The 20,481-nt window shown below is 54.9% G+C and overlaps 5 protein-coding genes across 5 annotated transcripts; 4 read left to right on the forward strand and 1 right to left on the reverse strand.

The window, feature by feature from the left end:
* Positions 1-439: 439 nt before the first annotated feature.
* On the forward strand, positions 440-3,690 carry COL26b_011144 (uncharacterized protein; the record flags this gene model as incomplete). The annotated part of the gene is made up of 6 exons (XM_053183818.1): positions 440-694; positions 745-1,515; positions 2,277-2,516; positions 2,594-3,219; positions 3,322-3,332; positions 3,602-3,690. 6 exons carry the CDS (start codon positions 440-442, stop codon positions 3,688-3,690), a joined length of 1,992 nt encoding a protein of 663 aa, XP_053032230.1.
* Positions 3,691-4,930: 1,240 nt separating this feature from the next.
* Positions 4,931-5,686, forward strand: COL26b_011145 (uncharacterized protein; the record flags this gene model as incomplete). Its single annotated transcript, XM_053183819.1, has 2 exons — positions 4,931-5,292; positions 5,341-5,686. The coding sequence occupies 2 exons, from the start codon at positions 4,931-4,933 to the stop codon at positions 5,684-5,686; spliced, it is 708 nt and encodes a 235-aa protein (XP_053032231.1).
* Positions 5,687-5,847: 161 nt separating this feature from the next.
* On the reverse strand, positions 5,848-9,588 carry COL26b_011146 (uncharacterized protein; the record flags this gene model as incomplete). Its single annotated transcript, XM_053183820.1, has 2 exons — positions 5,848-6,618; positions 6,784-9,588. The coding sequence occupies 2 exons, from the start codon at positions 9,586-9,588 to the stop codon at positions 5,848-5,850; spliced, it is 3,576 nt and encodes a 1,191-aa protein (XP_053032232.1).
* Positions 9,589-10,379: 791 nt separating this feature from the next.
* COL26b_011147 (uncharacterized protein) lies at positions 10,380-13,080 on the forward strand (the record flags this gene model as incomplete). The annotated part of the gene is made up of 2 exons (XM_053183821.1): positions 10,380-10,559; positions 10,609-13,080. 2 exons carry the CDS (start codon positions 10,380-10,382, stop codon positions 13,078-13,080), a joined length of 2,652 nt encoding a protein of 883 aa, XP_053032233.1.
* A 4,965-nt stretch (positions 13,081-18,045) lies between these two features.
* Positions 18,046-20,075, forward strand: COL26b_011148 (uncharacterized protein; the record flags this gene model as incomplete). Its single annotated transcript, XM_053183822.1, has 2 exons — positions 18,046-18,633; positions 18,729-20,075. The coding sequence occupies 2 exons, from the start codon at positions 18,046-18,048 to the stop codon at positions 20,073-20,075; spliced, it is 1,935 nt and encodes a 644-aa protein (XP_053032234.1).
* Between the last annotated feature and the right edge of the window lie 406 nt (positions 20,076-20,481).

Consider the following 20,481-nt stretch of genomic DNA (forward strand, 5'->3'; position numbering starts at 1 on the left):
GGATGAAGGTAAAAGACGACCTGTCGGTTTGAATTCTTTTGGGACAAAGATTTACTTGGTTCTAATGTGTGAATTGGAAGGCAGATCCTGCGGGACAAAGAGTGGCCGAACTGCCCAAAACCCAATTGTCCGGCCGATGGCGAGCATGTCGATTCGACTTGTCACGAGAGACTGGTCATGGCGTATGGTGGTCTGTCCGGCCTTGGGTCCTTGAGCGGTGCAGGATGTATCAGGCCAGGTCTGTATACCACGACTCGGATCGACGAGACGCGCGCTGTACACGGGTCACGATGGCGGTTGTTTTCATGGTGATTTGTTAGGATATATAGAGGAGCCAGGAGTAGCGGATGGTGAATTGATATCCCTTCATCGAAATCGCCATTATTAGAAACACCTCGCACAAATCATTCACATAATCAAGATACACACTCAGTACAAGATGAGGCCTGTCGATGATACAATTTACGCCATCGGCGCTGAGCGCAAAGGCGAGAGTCATAGGGTCTACGCTGTCAAACGCGTTTGCCAGAACAACGGCGTCTATGACCTGCGGTTCGGGTCTCGAGGCAGCGGCGCCGGGGGAGAGGACAATCTCATGTTTCTCAGTCCCGGTGAGCCTCTCACTCGGGAGCAGACGAGGTATTTGCGGAAGCTGGTCGGACGAGAGATGGAGCTGAGCGAGGATGCTTCTTTTGTGGGTTCTTTTCTTCCTACTGGCAGTTTGGGTTGCTGATGTGGGAATAGGAATGCGTCGTCCGGTACAAGGATTTCATCGAAGAGTTCGGCGACAGAAAACAGGCGATTCGTCAGAACACTACCCTACCGTGTGCGCTTGTCATGAATAAGCTCGAGTTCGAGTGGAGCGGCCTCCTGGCCGACGACATATTACGAAAGCTTCAGGATACTGATATCGTCAACGTGGCCGTGGACATGCTCTCCGCGCTTACGTACCTCCACGCCCTGGGCATCGTCCACGGAGACGTCCGGCCGCAAAATGTGGTCCCGTACAGGGACACCACTCAACCCCATGGAGACTGGCATAGGCAGCATAGATACAGACTCTCCGGCCACGGGCTCGTGCCGGCCATCTTTTCCAAGTGGGCGGAGTCTCCCGGCGAGATGTATACGGCGCCCGAGTTCGCGGGAAGAGGCCGATACAAGCCGACGCGGGAGAGCGACGTATGGATGCTCGGGACGATGTTGCAGGAGCTCCACGAATCCCGGTATAAACGCATCCCGCAGCCCATCAGTGCGTATTCGGAGTTTCTGACGAGAAAGGGAGCCTGCGAGTACCCGGCTATGCGGGTTTGGCATGACTGGCTTGAGGCGCTGGTGGCCAAGTTGCTGCAGGACAAGCCGGGAGATCGGCCCCGGGCAGAGGACGCGTTGACGGGCCTTCTTGAGGAGAAGTTCAGGGCTACTGAGGGTGGTCAGGTGGGTGCTGAGAAGAGGGAGATGAAGGAGACTATCAAGAAGGCCAAGGCGGAGAGATGGCGGGCAACTACGATGGGAAAAGTTTGGACGTGGTGGTATTTCCGTGTGAATAGGGGCTTTGAGCGATTGCTCTTGATGTGGTTTGGTTTGTATTTGTGTAGGATCTGCTTTCTTTACGTTTGAGTCAGGGATGGGCGGGCAATTTGGTTTCTGCTTAGAAAGGAAAGATGTGTTTCTTGAGGTTAAAAATTAGAGAATGGACTACCTGCAGATTAATTTTCGGTGGATTCCATCTAATTTGCAGCGGTTGGTTAGTCGGTCGTCAAGGACCTCATCTCATCACATCACCCGGCCCATGCTAGGTCTGTAAGTTTGGGAATCTGGCGGTGTCCTTGGACCCTTTCTGGGGAAGTGAGATGGCCACCTACCGTGGCTGTTGAAACAAAGTCAAAGAGATAAAATGAGTGTCTGAATTTTATGCCATTTAGAGTGTGTGACATGCACATGATCATTGATGAGTTCCTTGCGTGGAGAGGAATAATGATCAAAGTGTTAAAGCAAGCTCAGAGGTTGAAAGGGCCCTTGGTTTCGATAGAGAGGTTACCATATGGCCTGTCTCATGATTCCGATTCTTAGACCATTGAAGGAGCGACGAGGTGAGATGTTTCAGACCGGGTCTGCCCTCGAGGACCGGAATGGACAAGCTGTAGCTTCATCGTGGCCGCGGTATTGAGGGCATCAGTTCACTCATGATGATGGTATAAAGACACGCCATATCGCCGTCATCTTGTCGCATGAACAGCACTACCCACGATTCACACTTCAAGATGACACCCACATAGCACAACCTCGCTGGCGTTCCGGATCAAGCCGGAAGAGCAAACAGATACACGACTACGGGCTTGAAGAGAGATGGGTACCAGAAGAATGTTTACGAGTTGCACGGCGGTCACCAGTTAAATGCGGAACAAGGTCAGAGCAACTTGATGTTCATCAAGTTCGTCGGCCGCAGCCCCGAGGAAAAGAGTGAACTTGAGCGATTTGCGAAGGAAGAAGTTTCCCTGGGTGAAGATATTGCTTTTGTAAGTCACGCACACCGTAACTGCCTCGCTGATTGGGGTTCCAAAGCGATAGACCGGCCAATGCTAACAGTATGTAGGAGTCAGTTGTCCGTTACAAGGACTACATTGAAAAGAAAAACATGCTGGTGGTCGAAGAAGCAAATTGGAAGGGCATCGAGCCTCGAACGTACATATCCGATGAAGAGCTTATGGTTTTGGCCGTGGACGTGCTTTCTGCGCTGACGTATCTTCATGATCGACACCAAGTGCACGGGTATGTCCATCCCAGCAACATCATCCGTTTTAAGCGTCCTGCAACGGAGCATGGAGACGAACCCTGGGGATACAAGCTCATCGGGCATGGGCTTGTGCCAAAGGTCATGTGGACTTGGAATGATATCCCTGGAGACCAGTTCACCCCGCCAGAGTTCCGTGGTAAGAAGAGTGAGTATCAGCCGTCTGAGGAGGGCGATGTGTGGATGCTCGGGCAGACTTTGGCTGAACTGCACTCCCGGGCTGGAGGATGCGACAAGCACCGGCATGGTCAGCTCCACGACTTGCTAAAGAAGATGCTGAAGCCGACGCCTGGCGAAAGGATGAAGGCCCAGGTTGCACTTAATACAATTGTCGGCGAGTATTTGAAGAATATATATTCATCCATGACAGTGGCGTTGGCGCCTTTGGAGGAAGCCAAGAAGAGGGCGAGGGAAGAAAGAAGGGGAAGGTATGTTATGGGAAGACTTTGGTTAGACCTTCAGAGTCTTCTTTTCTTTGTTATGTTTTATGTTTGCTTTTTGTCTTCCATTGCTACTAAGCTGGTTTGAAGTTGGTATAAAGGTGAAGAGGGCGAGAAGAGGTGGGGGACGCTTTGGGAGGCAACCTTGGATTTCACTTTAGACGGGGGAAAACAGCTTATAGAGGTTGGGATGTAACTGACGTTTCGTATTACTGGATTTGAATGAATATTTCTTCACCTTTTTTTAGACTGATTCCAGCTTCCATACTTATCCTATGTTCTCGTCTCATCGTCGTCATTGTCAGCATATGGGTCGAGGTTGAATTTAGATCAAAGGCAACGCTCAATAGATCACTGACCTCCTTCCCAGCTAACATCAGAAATGACCATCTCCACGACCGCTCTAGCTCCCGAAGTGTCGTCACACCCGCGCCGGTGCTCAACATCGCCACGCATTGACCAATCACCAGCCATCACGTCACGACCACGCGCCGTCTAGTCCCAATCTCCGGTAACATTCCATCACTCCCCTCGTGGCCGAGTGACAACAGGACCAAAATGCGACGGTAAGCAGTAACCCATCTAACGCACCCTCAAACCCTCACGGGACGTGCCTTTCCGCCGAAGCAACCCATCGCGGATCTCATCATCATCACCATCTAAGGACTGAGGGAAACTCACCCTCAGCATGCCCAGGCACACCACGAAAGAAGAAAAGGCATAGGGACAGATCCAGGAGCGCGGTGCCTCGCGCAGCAACCTTCCGGGGACCATTCCCGCGCCAGGGGTTGTCTCGCACGCTCTTCCCCTGTCTGTTCTTCCTGCCGCTTTGCGCAACGACGGGTCCATGTGGCATCCGAACCGCGCTACTAAGTTTGCCGTAATACAAAGCCACACATTTGGTGTCCTCTCTCACCAGCGTCCTCAACCGTCAAGCCTGTTAGAAATTAGACTAGATCAAACTAGCCTCATTAATTACAGAGTCACAGTCTTAACACAAGCTGAAATATATGACATCTCTCCTCCCGTACTGTTTCTCACCTCACTCCTTCCCTCTCCAGGCAGCGAGGCCTCACCCGTCTGCATAGCCTCGACATCCGAAATACGCCTCAACCCTCAGACCGTCCGATCCACGCTTCACCGGCCCGGCGGTCGCCCCTTCCCAGCCATCTCACCCATCAAAACTGTCCGAATTCACTCCCAAAAAAATCTTCGCCCAGCTGATATCGTCGACTCGCGCCATACCGCAGGATAAATCCCTGTGTAAGCGGCATCGTCCCAAGAAACCGGCTTTGACTCTGCCTATCGACCTCCGCCACCGTTTTCGCGTTCTCATCCGACTGGCAATCGTCGCTGTTAATACCAACACGCCGGGTTGAACCTCGCTCGGACCGAATTCCAGACTCTGGAGGTACGGACTCTGACACCGGGGAACTCGAAGCTCAAGCCGTCAAACTCTCGTACCGCACTGTCGTTGTCCGTCGGTGTAGGGTTCTCCCTTTGATAAATTCCACACCTTGGTATTTTCTTTCGTCTTTGATAGCTTACCCTTCTTTCTTTGTCTGTCTTTGACGGAGAAGGGAAAGGGAAGGTTCATATACCGCCGCTTGAGAAGGACGGCCAACATCTCACCTGCCTTCGCAACAACCCGAAGCAAAATTCTCATCACGACCACAGGCAACATCAAAAATCTCACAAAATGCCTCCCTCCCGCAGCCGCCGCTCCTCCTCAGTATCTTCCTCCGACTCCTACCGCTCAAGATCTCGCTCCCGTTCCCGCTCACCGCCGCGCTCCCGCTCATCCTCAGCCGGCCCTCACCCCCGCAACGCCCGCCGGAGCCACAACAACAACAATAACCGCCGCCCTCGCCTCCCCAAGAAGAAGCCCTCCTTCAAGACGACGGCAGTCCTCATCGCCGCCATCGCCGTCGCCACAATCTGCATCCACCGCGTCTGGCACAAACGCAAACACCCAGAGGTCCGCGGCCCCCACTGGGACACCCTCAACGCCCCCGGCCGCCACTCCCGCCGCCGTAACGTCGTCCGCGACAGACACAACGGGTACGTCCCCGAGTACGACCGCCCTCCGCGAAGGCTGCCGCCGCGCAGGGGGCCGCGGTATTACGAGGACGAGAGTGATGGGTACTTTTCCGATTACAATCCTCCGCCCAGGACGTACCGTCTTGCCGAGGAGCCGAGGGGGCAGAGGCTGACAGAAGAGGCCATCATGGGGCCGCCAAGGGATGAGATTGTGAGGTACGCGAAGACGTCTGGGAGGTCGGAGGCGGAAAGTAGCAAGAGGTTCTTTGACGAGGACAACCGGTCGAGGAGGGTGGAGGATGCCGTTGAGGACTGGAGTAGGAGAGGCGCAGCCCGATTTCCGTCTCCTGATGGGCGAAGGCCAGAAACTGTGTACGATGATAGGAGGTCGAGGCGACGGTCAGATTACTACTGAAGACGGCGGGGACCAGAAGAAGCTAGAAAAAAAATCATCAAGTTCAATCTCATCTAGCCGTGTTATCTATCGATGAAATGAGCCATTGCTAATGCCTTGCCACCAACTCCCTGAAGCGTGCCGCTTTCCAGCTCCTGGATGCAATCCATCATTATGTTCGTCTACTCCGCGCTCAACGTCGGAACCTCTGCATTCGGCACTGGTACCTCGGCACTCGACACTGGCGCTGCCGTCTCATTACTGGTGTCACTCGGGGCAACACTTGGCAGGCGCGGCATCAGCCTCATCTCCATATCCACAGCCGCCTGCCAACCCTCTCCTCCGGTCCTCATAACCAAAGGCGTGCTCAGCTCGGCAGAAAAATAGCTCTCTCTACGAGTACTACCGCGCGCCACGCCCTCTTGAGCCGAGAGCGCACTTCGAGTACTGCGCATTCGCTTGCCAGGCCTGCCACCCTCGCTGACAAGCGAGCTTCTCTGCTGGCGCTCTTGCATTGAACGGTGATCGTATCCGATAATGCTGCGCACATATGGTGCGACTTCGAGTGTTATCATCCGCATAGTCCTGTCGAATACCGACGGCTCAAGACTGTTGGACATGCTTGCCAGTGCCTTCTCTGAAGCCGCAATCGGATCGAACGCCAGACTCATATCATATCGTGAGACGGCTGTGTCTTTCGTCGGCTTGTTGAAGGATCGCCGCATCTGCTGAATTGCCTTGCCCTCCCCGATGTGATCCATGCTGACTGCAGACTCAGCTTTGCTGGGGGCAGCTTGGAGGGTCTGACGGGCGGCGGACTTGAGGCTGTTGGAAATGGCGGTGGCTGTGTAGGTAAATGTCGTAAGTGGAGGTGCTTCAAGGAGTCGCCGTCCAACGACAAAGTCATCGCGCGACTTGCTTGAGATATCTGGCTGGGTAGGGTCAAGGGACTCCTGTCGACAGTCAGTTTTGCTCATCCAAAAGGACCAATTCACACTTACTTGTAATCTGAGCCCAAAGTCACCACTAGAGCAAAGATCAGCTGCACACATCGCCTCTGAAAAATCACAGAACACATCAAGTGCGGCAGCTCGGTCTCCAGCGGAAGAAGTGTGTACGCTTTCGGCCCATGATGCCATGTCGAGGGAATCATGCCAGTTGCCCAAGTCCAAGCCCAGGCCCTGCCAGCACTGTGTCATCAACTCCTCCTCAGAGGCAAGGGAGCTGCCGGTGACTGCAGGATCCCTGCTTATCCATCCCATTCCCTCTAGATATGTCCCTTCACTCACAACACGGACAACATCGCCGTTCTCATCTTTGTCGCATCCTTTGGGCCAACGCGGGTAGAGCCAGTCAAAGCCACCTCGTCGATCGCCAACTCCAAGCTGGCACCAGTAGTTGAGTTCCATCAAAGAAGCCCGCAAGTCGTGTCCCTTTGCCTCATAGAGTGCACTCACAGCTGCGCGCTTCAGAGCATGGCCTTCATTCGCAGCGATGAGAAGAAGCACGTCTACAGCCAGGTCTTCAGGAGGAGGTGTGAATCGGAAGATGCCATAGAGGACAAAGTTGTGGAACGGAACAAGATTCTCGTCGTTGCAGGTCATGACAAAGGGCCTCTTTGACTGGACAATCAAATTCATGATGGTTGCCCAAAATTGCTTGTCCTCTTCGTAAAGAACGTCAACTTCCTCAAGAAGAATCAAGGACTGCTTCTGGTTTTGGGTCTTTGCCTTGGTGGTCTTGGGTGCCTCAACTGGCTGCTCAGTCTCCTGCTCGGGTTTTGGTTCGGCTTGAGGCTTCGACTCAGGCTTGGTCGCTGCTTTGGGTTTGAAGAAGGACATCATGGTGTTTTGTTTGCCAGATTTAATGTCTTTGGATGTTTCGTCGTCCACGGCTTTGCTGTCATCCTTTCCTTGGCGATTTTGCTGGACGAGATGGTTTTGTGTCATGTCTCCGACCTTTTCCATCACATCCTTGCCGTTTCGGCGGCTGCTCGCATTGATCTCGAATATCTCGAAGCCCAGTTCCTTTGAAACCGCATAAACCGCCGCAGTCTTGCCAGAGCCATGCGGACCGCTCAGTACAACAGCATTGGTTAGTCGGCTGAGGTCTTTGCCAATGTCTCTGCGAACCACGGTTTTCTTGGGACCACCTTGACTATGGGTAGGCAACCAATCGTCCTCGTCATCATCAGAGACACTCGGCAGGAACTCTGTCTCGTCGCCATCGGATACAATGAAGTTGTCCAACTTGTTGCGCTTCCGCTTCTTCTTTGTCGCAGATCCAGGCTTAGCACCAGACGACTTCTGATCGGCGGTTGCTGTACCGGTATTCACAGACTGGACCCTCAGTGTCTGGAGCCATTCCTTGAGAAGTACACCCTCCTTGCCACTTTGCAGCACTTCTTCTGCAAGGATAGGCGCGTATTTCTGCGCCCAAGTGAGCTCTTCACATTGAGACCTGTCGTATGCGGAAAGATTGGTCTCGAGGGAATTATATAAGCGAGCAACAGCTGGGTGAGGCTTTCGGGTGGATGCCGTGAGAACCTCGTCATCACTCTCGTCGTTCTGGCTCCCAAGAGGCAAGCATGTTCGTAGCTCAGGTTTGATCCGTGAACGCAGCTTGCGGCCACTCTCAAAGTGCTTTCCCGGCAGGCGAAGCTCAGGTGGAGGTGGTTGGTAATCATCAGTTGTATCCTGGAGAGACTTCATGATGCCGAGGGTGTCTAACGACTTGACAAGCATATCAATGACTGATTCGCCGGGCAAGATATTGGTGTTTTGGCCCTTGGACTTCCGATCAGAGACTTGGAGTTGCTGGACAGCCGCGGACAGTTGTTCTTCCTCTGTTGTCAACCCCCTGACATGGGCCATTCCCTGGGCTGGCCATGCTGGATGACATGATCCTGGCACCTTGAGTCCCAAGGATCGCATGCCAAACTGCGGGATCTTTCCGGTCATAGGGACCGCGCGTTGCTTCTTAGGCGAGCATGGCGTAGAACTGAAGATGGTTTGCCTTGGTGGTTTCGGTGCAGGAGCTGGAGACGCGTCGGATTTTGCTGCATTCTTGGCCTTTCCAAGAAACATTGGATGCGTAGTGCCCGATTTCGTCTTATCCTGCTCCAATTTTGTAGCTTTGGCTCGAGGTTTCTTGGGCGTCGTCTTCGACTTCGGACTCCCCTTCTTTGGGGACGGACTATCCAGAATCTGTTGTATCTTGGGACCAATGCGCGCGCGCGTCTCTGTATCATGGCCATATCTAATAGTAATGATGCGGGTCGGCTTGGCGGGCGACTTTAAGGACTTGGCGCCTTTGGAGCTCTCGGCGGGAGCTGGCTTGGGCTTGGGCGGGGACCCAATTGTTCCAGTCTTTGGGTTGAACTTGAGGACCTTGTTCGGCTTCGACTGGTCTTGGTTTGCGGAAGGCAGCGCTGCGCCTGCCGTAACGGTCGACGAGACTTCAGAGTTCGTCGGCGGAGCTTGAGGAAGCAATACAGAGACTTCTGGGACAATAACTGGCTCGGGAGGAGGCGTTCGTGGGACTTCGTTGGCGAGGGCAGTTGACGGGACACCGTTGTTCTGGGAGAAGTGGCTCGTTATATCGTTCGCCGGTACACTCGTCTTCTTTCTAGGGCGTCCCCTCTTCTTGCCTGAGCCCGGTCCAGCACTGCCAGTCTTCTGTCTCTTGCGATCGGGTCCATCCTCGTCAATGTCGGAAGAGTGCGGTTCAATGTCGCTGGATGGTTGCTGTAAAGCGTGTCTCTGCTTCTTAGGTCGTCCAGGTTTCTTGATCGGGGTCTGCTCGTTTGCATTTGGAGGTTGGTCTACCGCGTTTGCCTCGGGCATTGGCAAGTCGTTGCTCTTTCCTGCGACAAAGAATGGATGAAGTTTCTGGTTGGAGCCATCGAGCCCTTCTGGGGCCATATTGGCTACCAAGAGTGTTCCCATGAGATGAGACGAAGCTGGATTTAAGATCTCGAGGTCAGTTATTGCATGATTGAGAACGTGGGAAGCCTTTTGAAAGGTGTTCGTGTTTGGCACTTACGCTTCGGCCGTCGCGCCTTCAAACTACGTCAGAGGGCATGCGACTGGATGAGAAAAACCTAGGATGGGGGGAAAGAAGAGAAACAGACTCTTTAAGCCAAAAGAGTTGCTGACAAGAGAGTTTTGTGCAAAAACAAGCTCCTCGTGAGATTGTAAGGTCGAGTCGTAAGCAGGGAGTTGTGGAGGGGTGAGGGACGGCGATGTCGAGACTGGAGCATCACCAGTCGCGTGAATCGCGTTGGGAGAATCGCCGGGGGCAGCAGCGTGTAGCGCGACTGCCATTAGTGTTCAATTAAGGTACACTTAACATCCTAGGCCCACAGACCCACATCGCATTCCTCTTATCACACATCCTTGCCCATCTTATCTGCGTTATCGATATCGGCTTCCGGAGGGTAATAATCCGAAGGCAGAAGCTGAGCTTTTTTTCGGGCACTGTCTCAGCCAACTAGGCTACTGCGGCTTTGACAGTGCGAACTAACCAAAATCTTGCTATCGCACCCCACTACGGAGAGTCCTCCCAACTTTTTTTTTCTCGACGTGAAGCCATCACTTACACGGCCGGCGCTTTTGGACCACACGACCAATTGCAGCAGCAGCAGTCCAACCCAGGCCTTGCCAAGAACGCATCTGGATCGCCGAGACCGTGTCAAAGCTATCGAAGACCCAAAATGGCTCCCACATTTCGCATCCACCGGCCGGATGTTCTGGCGTCGTTGCCGCGTCCTCTCGACCACACGAAGGGCCAGTACCACATTGGCGAGGTGTATACCCAAAAGGCTGGCTCGAAGAAGAGGAAGAGACTTGAAGTCGTCGTCGGTGTCGATGGCGAAGCAGCCAACATCTACCATGTCAGTTTCAAGCTTCGGTGTCTTTCTGGCCCCTTGCTAACCGTTGTAGATTCCTTCATCCGGACTGCGAACTTCCTACCCGATCCCGCCTCAAGAGTCGTTCACCTGCGCGCCGCACTCAATCCGATACCAAGATTCTTCCGCAAATGGTCGCAACAACTATACATATCTGTCTACCCAAGACACGACTGGTGCCAAGATCACTCTCTGCCGTGACGTTGTCGACGCGACCGGAAAGACCAACTCTTCGAGCACCTCGCAGCGCGTGCGCCATAAGTCGCCGGTTACTTACCTCTTCACATCTACTGCTGTGGATGCGACCGGGACCGAACTGGACAAGGATCAAAAGGGCGACGTGATTGGACTCTGCAAAGATGGCCAGGTCGTCTGCCTCGGCGCGGAGGATTTGGAGCAGAGGTGGAGCGCTTCCTCGTACAACCTGTGCAAAGACTTGCTTCCATCAACAGTCGCAAAGTACGAGGTGGAGTTTGCGCTTCACGCAACCGCTTCTGAGGTTTTGAATGGCGTGTTTCAGGGCCGACAAGACGCTTTCGGCTCTTTTGGACGTCAAGTCGATCCCAAGACCTTCAACCCGGATGTCCTCACCATCGTTGTCCGTGCCGAGGGTGAAAACACCGCATCAAGGTTCCTCATCGTTCTGGGCGTTCTGCCCACGGTTTCTTCGCAGCCTCTAGTCCAAATTCACACCACCCCTCTGCCATCTCAGGAAGAGACCTTGGCAGAGACTGCCAGCTACCAGCTCCACGTTCAGTCCGGCAAGCTGCTCCAGCTGAGCGGACCCGTCCTCCGAACTTACGATCTCACGAGCGCCGTACCGAAGCTTCAGGGACGTCTGCCGCTCGCCGAGAACACCTCGTTCCTCCAAATCTCGGAGCACTCGATTCTCAGCCTGTCTTCCAAGACCGCCAGCATCCTGAACCCCACCTTCTATTCGATTCAAGCGTCGACAAAGGTTGAGCTCCCCGAGGGCCACGACCAGGCGCCGAGGCTAGTGACTTTCCTTTCAAAGCTCGATATGGCTGTGTCGGTTGTTGGCAACACTCTCGTCTCCATCCAGATTGAGCGTCCCAAGTCCCACGGGAAGGAGGGTCTGCTTATCGACTCCATCGGCCGAGGTCTGCCGAGAGGAGACAGAGTGCCGGCCAGTTTGCCCAAGGGATCTGGCAACAACACATTTGAGCAGTATCTCCCTGGTACGCTTTCCGACGCGTACGTCAAAGAGTCGCTCACAGATGTAGAAAAGGCAGATGGTTTCCTGCTGGCGCAGGACTGGAAGGCGTTTGAGAGCTTGCTAGCTCAGAGATTTGGTGTTGCTATCGACGAATCCGCCGTTCTTGATGGAGTGCAAACCCCAGACTGGAAGTGGTTGGAACGATCAGAGACGTACCCTGCCGTGGATCGCCGGTGGGTACTCTACGCTATCAGCAGAGTGTTCACGGTGGACACGTCAGGACCAGAAGCCGTTTTGCGCTGCGTCCTCCCTGCCAGCAATGTCTTGATCTACCTCATCTCGGCCGGCCACCTCACAAATGCCAACATGACTGCAGCTTTCAAGGGCGAGATAGCTGAAGGGGCCCAGGAGCCGGTTGTGGACAAGCTCATCCAGCGACTCGCCGATATGGACCCAATGATGGAGCTACTTATGAACTACGTTTCATCGACCAAGCTCGGCGAGAGGGAGCTCCTCCTGGTCATCCGAATCATCATGCGCAGCCTCGACCAGCAGTCCAGGCTGCTTCTCCCCGCGCCCAAGGAGACGAAAGAGGAGGACTACGTCGAGATGGAAATCGATCACTTGGAGAAGGAGTTGGAGCTGGCCGAGTGCCATCTGGGAGACGACTCGAACCTCCGCGCCCGAACCCTCACGACGGCATTTGAGAAGCTCGCCAACTACTCTTCTGTAGCGACAGTGCGGGCTCTGCGGGAGACTTTCAACCCCACCGAGGTCCTCTCCCTTATCCACCTCCTGAGAGTACAGCTGATCGGCAGCGCGTGGACCTCAAGATACGTCGACACCACAAACTTTGACCGCGACGATGCTTCAAGAGCCCCTCCCGACGGTGCTATCTCCCTTATTGCCGAGCTTCTGTCCCGCTGCATCGACTCGGTCGGCCCCAGCGGCTGGCTCACCAACGGCTTCTCCGGCGACCAAGCAGATGCGGCTGACTTCATCACCGCCCTGAAGCTCGAGGTCAGCGCCGCCCTGGAGGGCCTTGAGGAGGCCGTCACGTTGGGCGCCTTCGTCGGTGACGCGGTCCAGTACGGCAGCACTGCTGCATCGGCTGCAAAGTCCTCATCAGCCGCACGTGGGCAGCAGAAGCCGGTGTCTCTCGAGGTGGAGATCTCGCCTCGTCTGCCGCTGGGCCTGGTGTCTAAGCAGGCCGTGGCCAACCACAAGATCGTCTCGGGCGGTGAGGTGCTCGAGAGGACCTCGCGTGAGAGGGGACTCCTGCTGAGTCAGAAGGTCAAGGCGTACTCGCTGGAGAGGATTACCATTTGAGCCGCATGTCAGACGAAGGACGTGTTCGACGCGGGAGGGCGATGCTACCATGTGAGATTATCGATTTGCACGTTGGAGTTAGGGCTGAGAAAAACAAAAGGGGTGGCTCTGCACGGGCTGTAAGTCCGGGGCAATAGAACGCGCCCCGGAGAAGGCGGCCTGGTGGCAGGCAGGCAGTGAAGGGAAGACGAAAAAGAACTAGTAGACAGAGCCAACGCCCCCATTGGAAAAGATACCATGAACGGATACCGAAGCGTACATTCTGCGGCGCGGCCTGGCGAAGCGAAACGAAGCTAACCCGGCTACGATCGGTGAGGCCATCCACATCCAGCTACAGTGACCTGGAACCGCTTTACCTCCCCCATGGCCAGATGGAATAGCATAATAAACTTTGCATTGATTGAACAATGGTAAATGGTCAAGAAGCGACTCATACCGGAAGGAGTTTCCCAACGGCAGCTGACATGTCGACCAACGTAGAGCTGGGCTGACTGGCGGATTGCCCTTGCGGACGGTGAACGAATCGGAATCGTGCAAGTCTTCCGCCGGTGTGACACCAAACGGCAAACAAGTGCCAGCCCGGAGGTTTATTCAGATGTTGAGAAGGAAAGAAGATGTACACAGTTCCATTGTGATTACTTGCCTGCAAACAAGAGCCTCTGAAAGTATCTTCCGCTTTGTCTGCTTTGCTTGGAAATAGATCTCGCTGTTGCTTGAGTCATTCGTTCGGTGTGTCGAACGGAGCTCAGGCGCGGCATTTTTTCTTCATGTTCAAACTTACCCAGCTAGCTTCTCAACGTTTCGCGTTTTTGGCTTCGTTTCTTTTCTTTGAGTCAGCTTCTGCTTCATGAATAATCAAGAAGTTCAATGTTCAAGCGGAACACACACCGAGAAGAAAAGTCTACATTCGCAATCCTCGGCGACATGTGGTAAAAAGGAGATCAAAGCTGCGGGACAATCCCGTCAGAGCATATGCACCCGGGCCCGAGCTCCGTCAGATGGGAAAGCCGATCCCGCCCTACCCTCCAATGCATCCCACGTCTGACCTTGCAGCTACTCATTGGCTGATCAGAGGTTCGGGCGCGGTTGCTGCCTAGGTTTGGTGAGTTGGACAACAGTAATCTGACAGCCTCACTGTCTCAAAATCGATAGTTTGTATGGGAGCACGAGAAAGAGTGTGTGGTGTGTTAGATGCGGTTTGGTCGTGGATGGTGGGTGGCTCAGCATAAGCAGCAACAATCGCTTCTCCAGAGGAACCAAGCTGCATGAGCTGATGCGCCAATCAGAATGCGCCGCCGACCACGCCTGACATACTCCAACATCTGAGCTATGAAGCTACTGCTTGCACTTGCATGCTGCGGATAGCATCTCTTGTTCGTCCCCCGCTTTCGGGCTGATGAGGCTTGGTCGGGCAGCTTGCTGCGACGCTACCGACTGCGAGAGAGCCTGGAGGTGCTCCCCGAGGAGGCAAAACATTGTACAAACATTGCAAAAACAGGTGATGTTGGTCATATCCAAAACGGAGAGAGAGACGTCGAAGTAAGGCGAGCTTTCCTGCTGTACAACCTCCAGGAGTGTTCACGGCAGTGTGCAGGCATGTGCCTGGTTAGAAATCGAACAGCGCAAAGCCCAGCTATGCGACATCTCATCATATCCGTAAGACGAGACGAAAGTGAAGTTCGGCAGGAATAGGGAACCAAAAAGTAGAGGCGGAAGAGTCAGAACGTCTCTTGAGAGTTTGTCGGGAAGAGGCATTTACACGGAAATAGGGGAGATATCTCGTGCAATGCCCGCCGCTCTGTTCCATGCGTCGAGGCATCAAAGTGACTGCGTACGTATTCCACAACCAAAAGACGATTCGATTCGTAAGCAGACTCGCAACGACCGCGTCTGGTGCTGTTTCCGCAATGCAGCCTAGAAGCCATTTTCGAAACGGAACGGAATGCCTTGACAGTGTCAACTCTCTTTCCGTTTCTTCTCGTTCTCGAAGATACCTCTCAGAGGCTAAGAGTAAGAAAGCGTGGTGGACCCTGAACACGGGAATGGAAGACGATGTTCTAGAAGGCCCGTCCTGCCCCCTCTAGCGTCGTTTCCCTTCGTGTCAATGGCGAATGGCATCTTCGCGCAGGCCAAGACGAACCATGGCACTGCACTGCACTACTACTGTAGCTACTGCTGCATGACCGATTTTGCTTTGCCTTTTGCCCCCCGTATTCTGCGTGTTCGTGGGTTCCGTATGGTATGCCATCTTGCAGAATCCCCACCTCGACTGGAACCCCTATTCTGTACGTGAACGAGAAGGCAAAAAAAGAGAAATTTTCTTTAAAAAAACTGAAGTAGCTAGTTTTTTTTTTGGGTTGGTCTTGTGCTTCAACACGATCTCGGGGACCGCCGGAGGACCTCTCCCAGCCAGTCATGGAACGTTTCCTGCGGGTTGCCGTTCGCGTTGTACAGTAGCGGCGCAGAGGGGGCCTCAAGGACCATCAAACCAGGCCAGGGTTTGCGTCTTTCTTTCTCTCAGATCAGTCCAGGTCCGTGTCGGGCGTTTCGCTGCATTGTGCCTTGACACTCGCTCACCCACTCACGCGAGCTCCTCCCAGAGTTCCCAGGGCGTTCTTGGCCTTTGGTTTGCTGGTGCTCCCATTCTCCATTGAGGCTTTGCAGAGGAGGGGGAGAGGGGGCAGAGGGAGAGCGCCACCCTCTGACTCCCAGGTCGAATTACCAGGTCGGTGGCGCAGGGTGGAAACAGGGTTGTCCCGGCGGGCTGTGGTAGCAGAGCAGGCACCCCAGAGGAATGACGATGCAAGAAATCGAACCCCGGACGGCACAAGTGAGCTTGTTGGAGAGCTCCGGGGTGGTGGTCCTGGTGTGTGGTGTGTGCCTCTGTGCCTCTCTATTCCGCACTGGGCCCTGGTCGCTTAGCATGACGGTGGTGATTGACGTTGGATAGGCACCTGTCCTCGGTACGGATACTCTGCTATCACGGCATACAGCCTTATGGAGAAACAACATCTCTCTCAAACAGACGGTGGCTATTTCAGGGTGGGTGTTTATGGTGCTTGGGTGCCTTGTTTATGGACAATTAAACATCCTCCCAGCTGAGCTGCCGAAGTGCTATTTCCAGCCTGCGAATGAGTGCCGTTGTGACCCCCGAGTGTCATCTTCATTGGCGCGAACGATCACGGCGACAGCCGCCAGCGAGCAACAGAGCGACGACACACGGTCAAACAGTGGATGAATGAATCCTTGACATGGAGATGGGAAACAGCTGAGGAACCACTGACGGCCCACGGGAAAGTCGCAGCTCAGGGTCTTTTGGTCCGCCGGGGCGCTAGGCTCAGGTGGGCAGGAAACGGTGCCGATCCCACCTGCCTCTGCCTCAGGGTACGCAGTACTGCGTACGCCTGCTGCACCTGTCCTGGGCATGCTGGGCAGGTGCAGTCACTGAGGTGGCCCCTTCCCCCCTTGTCTCGTCTTTCTGTGTGACCCCCGGACAGTATGATTTCATGGATCTGGCAGCCATACGTCACCGGCAGCAACCTCCGTCCTTCATCCCACCTTTTTTTTTTCGTCCTTCCCACATCGGCTCGCTTATTGCAACGCGACGCGGTACATCACAGCTCAGCCCAGCAAGCAGTCATCAGCCAGCCCTCTGCAAAGTACCTCTGCCTGGGCTGCGGCATCAGAGGGAGAGAGCTCAAGCCTCTCGCACCACACCATTGTTTGTAATGGAAGAAACGGATTGGAGGACTCGCTCGCAGATCCCACCACCAAACGGAACGGATTCTCGACAAAACGTCCCCTTCCAGAGACAGAGAGAGGATTCGAGAGCGCTTGAACCGTCTACGTCTACATCTACGTCTACGTCGACAGTTCAAACCGGAAAACACTGTGAACACAGAGGTCGCGGGGCCCAAGTGGAAGGGATACGTCCACATGATTTGCTGCCGTGTTCCAACGAGACGTATCTTTCTGTACTCGCGTATTGTAGAGTACGCCAGACGAGGTACAAGCTGACCACGTCTGGCCCAGCCCATGACCCCATGTCACTCGTCCCCAAGTGAGGACTTGCAGCACACTTGGGGGGAAGGAGCTTGACATACGCTTGACATCTGGGACCTGGCCGTCCGTCGATGACAATATCACCATCTGTCCCCGTGGGCCGGCCTGCCTTGGGGCCTGGTCCTGTCCCCCCATGTCCCCTTCGCCTGTCGACTCGACTCGGCTGCCATACTATTCCCATGCTATTACATACCACACCAACAAGACCTGGTGGTTTGTGAATTACTACCTTTTGCCTTATTCTCTACATTACCGGACCTGACCTTGCTTGCCATACGTGCCTTCACCGAGTCGAGTCGCTGTACACTTCTCTACCTCCTCCAGTCGACACTTTGACGCCCTGGACATCTTCCGAATCCTGGATGTTATTCTCGGACCTCACGTAGCACATCACAAATCACTCCTCGCCCTTCTTCCTCTCTTATCCTCCCTCCTCTCTGCTCACCCACCTTTCACATCCTCTCATTTCTATCCCATCTATCCCCTGCACAACCAACATCCAGCCTTTCCCTTTTCAACCCGCGCGCTTCCGTCACCCACGTTCCCTCCACCCCTGGCATCACACCTCACTCAAGACAACACTCCAGGCCTCTCCTCTGATGCCACATCTTGATTGCGGTTCCTGACCTGCATCCATCACTGTCCCTGGTCTTAACCCGCACACCATATTGCGTATACCCGTCGGTCCGCCCTCGCAGCGTCTCAACACATCTCCCGCTGGCTTGCAACTCTGCAGCTTTAGTAGAAGATCCCACCCGTCTCCCATCTGCACATACCCTACATTCTCACCACTCACTCTCACGTACGACCTCACCACCAGAGGCAGACATCGCCAAACTCCAATACGCTCGTCAGAGCAAAAACTCCGCCGGCACTGACCACAACCACATCTCACCCGCCGCCATGAGCAACGGCAACTTTCCCAACCTCGGCGCCCTGGACGACTTCGCCCGCGACCTCTTCCGCCACGCCAAGTCCGCCGGCCCAGAGTTCGCAGACATTGCAATCGCTGTCCGCCGCTTACACGGTGTCTTAAAACACCTCAAGGTCGAGGCCGAAGACCCGGACTCCCTCCTCAACTCCCATGATGCGGCCGTCTACAATCGCCAGCTGGCGCCGTTGGTCGAGGACTGCGACTTCAACCTCAAGCAGCTCGAGACTATCCTCAAGAAATACGGCGACGTGGACCGTCTCGAAGAGCGCGAGCGCGACATGATTGACATGATCCGCACCAAGCTCGCGAATCAGAAGACGAGTATCGACATGTTTCTCGACACCATTCAGCTGCAGAACCCCACAAAAGCACAGCGCATAGTCAACGAGCAGGGCGGCAACCTCGACAACATCAAAGACAAGGTCGACGCGATCGCCGCCCGCCTCTTTGCCCGCAGACACAGCGGCGTTGGCGACGACGACGAAGATCTTTGGCAACAGTTTCGTACAGAATTAGAAAGGGAAGGATTTTCCAAGGAAGTCCTGCGGAAAAACAAGGTACGCACACAGCACATATGTCCAATGGATAACACAACTCCACAAATTCCGTCCTATAGAATTTGACGATATATGGAAACTGACAACTCACACAGGAGGTCCTCCGCGCATATATTCGTGAGCTCGAAGAGTCCACCGGCAACGATGCCACGGCTCCTCCCTCCGTCCGCGGTCTGCTCGCCCAAGAACGCGGCGAAACCTACGGCTCCTACAACGACCGCCGCAAAGCCGTTCCCGCCGTCGACCCGCGCACTTCCGTTCCTAATTTGCCGGCTCAATACAGCTCTCTCTCGACCTACGACCGTGAAGACGAGATGGACGACCACAACGATTCCCTTGCCCTCATCTCTACCCGGGACCTGATGGCCCTCGACAACCTCAACACGGGCATGGAAAACCTCCGCATCGCCGCCGCACCTCTTCAGAACTACTCAATCTCACCCTCCGATGCCTCCCCTTCAACTCGCTACCTCCCTCCAGAGGTCGCCAGCAACCTCGGCGTCTCACCACGCTTCGTACCACCAATGTCCCGCGGCGGACTGCCCTTTGGCGCCTCACCACGCACATCAGCCTCACGCCTCGCCCCGGACGCCCGCGGCAAGGACATTCCTCTCGAGGCACAATGGACCCGCATCCGCCGTGCCCTCGTCTCCCCAGAAGTCCTCGAGCGGGCCGGCGTCCGCTACGAAGCCCGTCCGGACTACGTCGCGGTCCTTGGCGTCCTGACTCGCGAGGAAATCACGAACTTTGCCCGCCTGTCGGCCGAGGCCCGCTCGGCCCGCTCCCGGGGTAGACGGCCCCCACCGCCCAATAATAGCAATAACTCACCTCCCACCCCCCGCTCCCGCAGACGAGCCGACTCCCGCGGCTTCACCTCCTCTTCCGACGACATTCTCTGGGACTCCTCCGACGCTACCTCTTCTGACAGCGGCTATGACCACAAGAAGGAATCCAAGCAAGCCTACTACATCGTCCCACCCCCTTCGGACAAGGAAAAGGGCACATCTCCCTCCGCCACCGTTCAGCCGAAACCAATCCTCAAGAACAAGAACGAGAACCACGTGCGTTTCGACCCGGAGCCGCACGAATTGGAGCCTACCCCTCCACGCTCCTACCGCGAGGAAAGAGACAAGAGTCGGCATCGGTCGTCCAGGAGGGATCACCGCGACGGTGGCCATGACAGGGACCGTGGCGACCGCGAGCGCAACCGTGATCGCGAGCGTGACTACAGAGACCGCGATCATCGTGAGCACCGCGAGCACCGCGAACACAGGGACCGCGACAGGGACCACTACCCGCGCCGCCACCACCGCGACCGCACGGCGGAGCGCGAGAGGCGGGACAAGAAGAAGGCGTGGGGCGAGACGCTCGGCGCCGTGGGCATCGGCGGTGCCGCGGCGAGTCTGTTGAGCGTGCTCACAGAGGCAGCGTCCGTCTTGTAGATGAGCGGACTACGCCCTGACACCACCCATTCTCTGAGTCTTGTACGATGCTTGTAAAGGTCACCAGATCTGTACCATTTGTATTGCTTGTTTTCAGTACATCTACGTAAAGCACAGTTTTCGTTTTGGTCATTTGGGATATCACTCTGCGTTTTTTACTGTTTTGATTTTTCCCAAGGGCTGCGCCCCCAATATACCAATACAGATCGGAAAACAGGACACTTGAGAGAGAGAAGAGAAAAGACCAAAAAAGTTACAAACCCGTCTGCAAGACGCACAAATTCCCTTTGTATCCACCACTTGTAAGGACGGGAGAAGGTGTTCGGACGAAGCAAGGATGATGATGATACCATCTCTCGGGGGCGGCAAAGTGGATGAGGCGCCCGCCCCTGGATGTAGAAGTATG

The sequence above is a fragment of the Colletotrichum chrysophilum genome (assembly GCF_026319265.1).
Source record: "Colletotrichum chrysophilum strain AFK26 chromosome Unknown scaffold_131, whole genome shotgun sequence".
Lineage (NCBI taxonomy): Eukaryota > Fungi > Ascomycota > Sordariomycetes > Glomerellales > Glomerellaceae > Colletotrichum > Colletotrichum chrysophilum.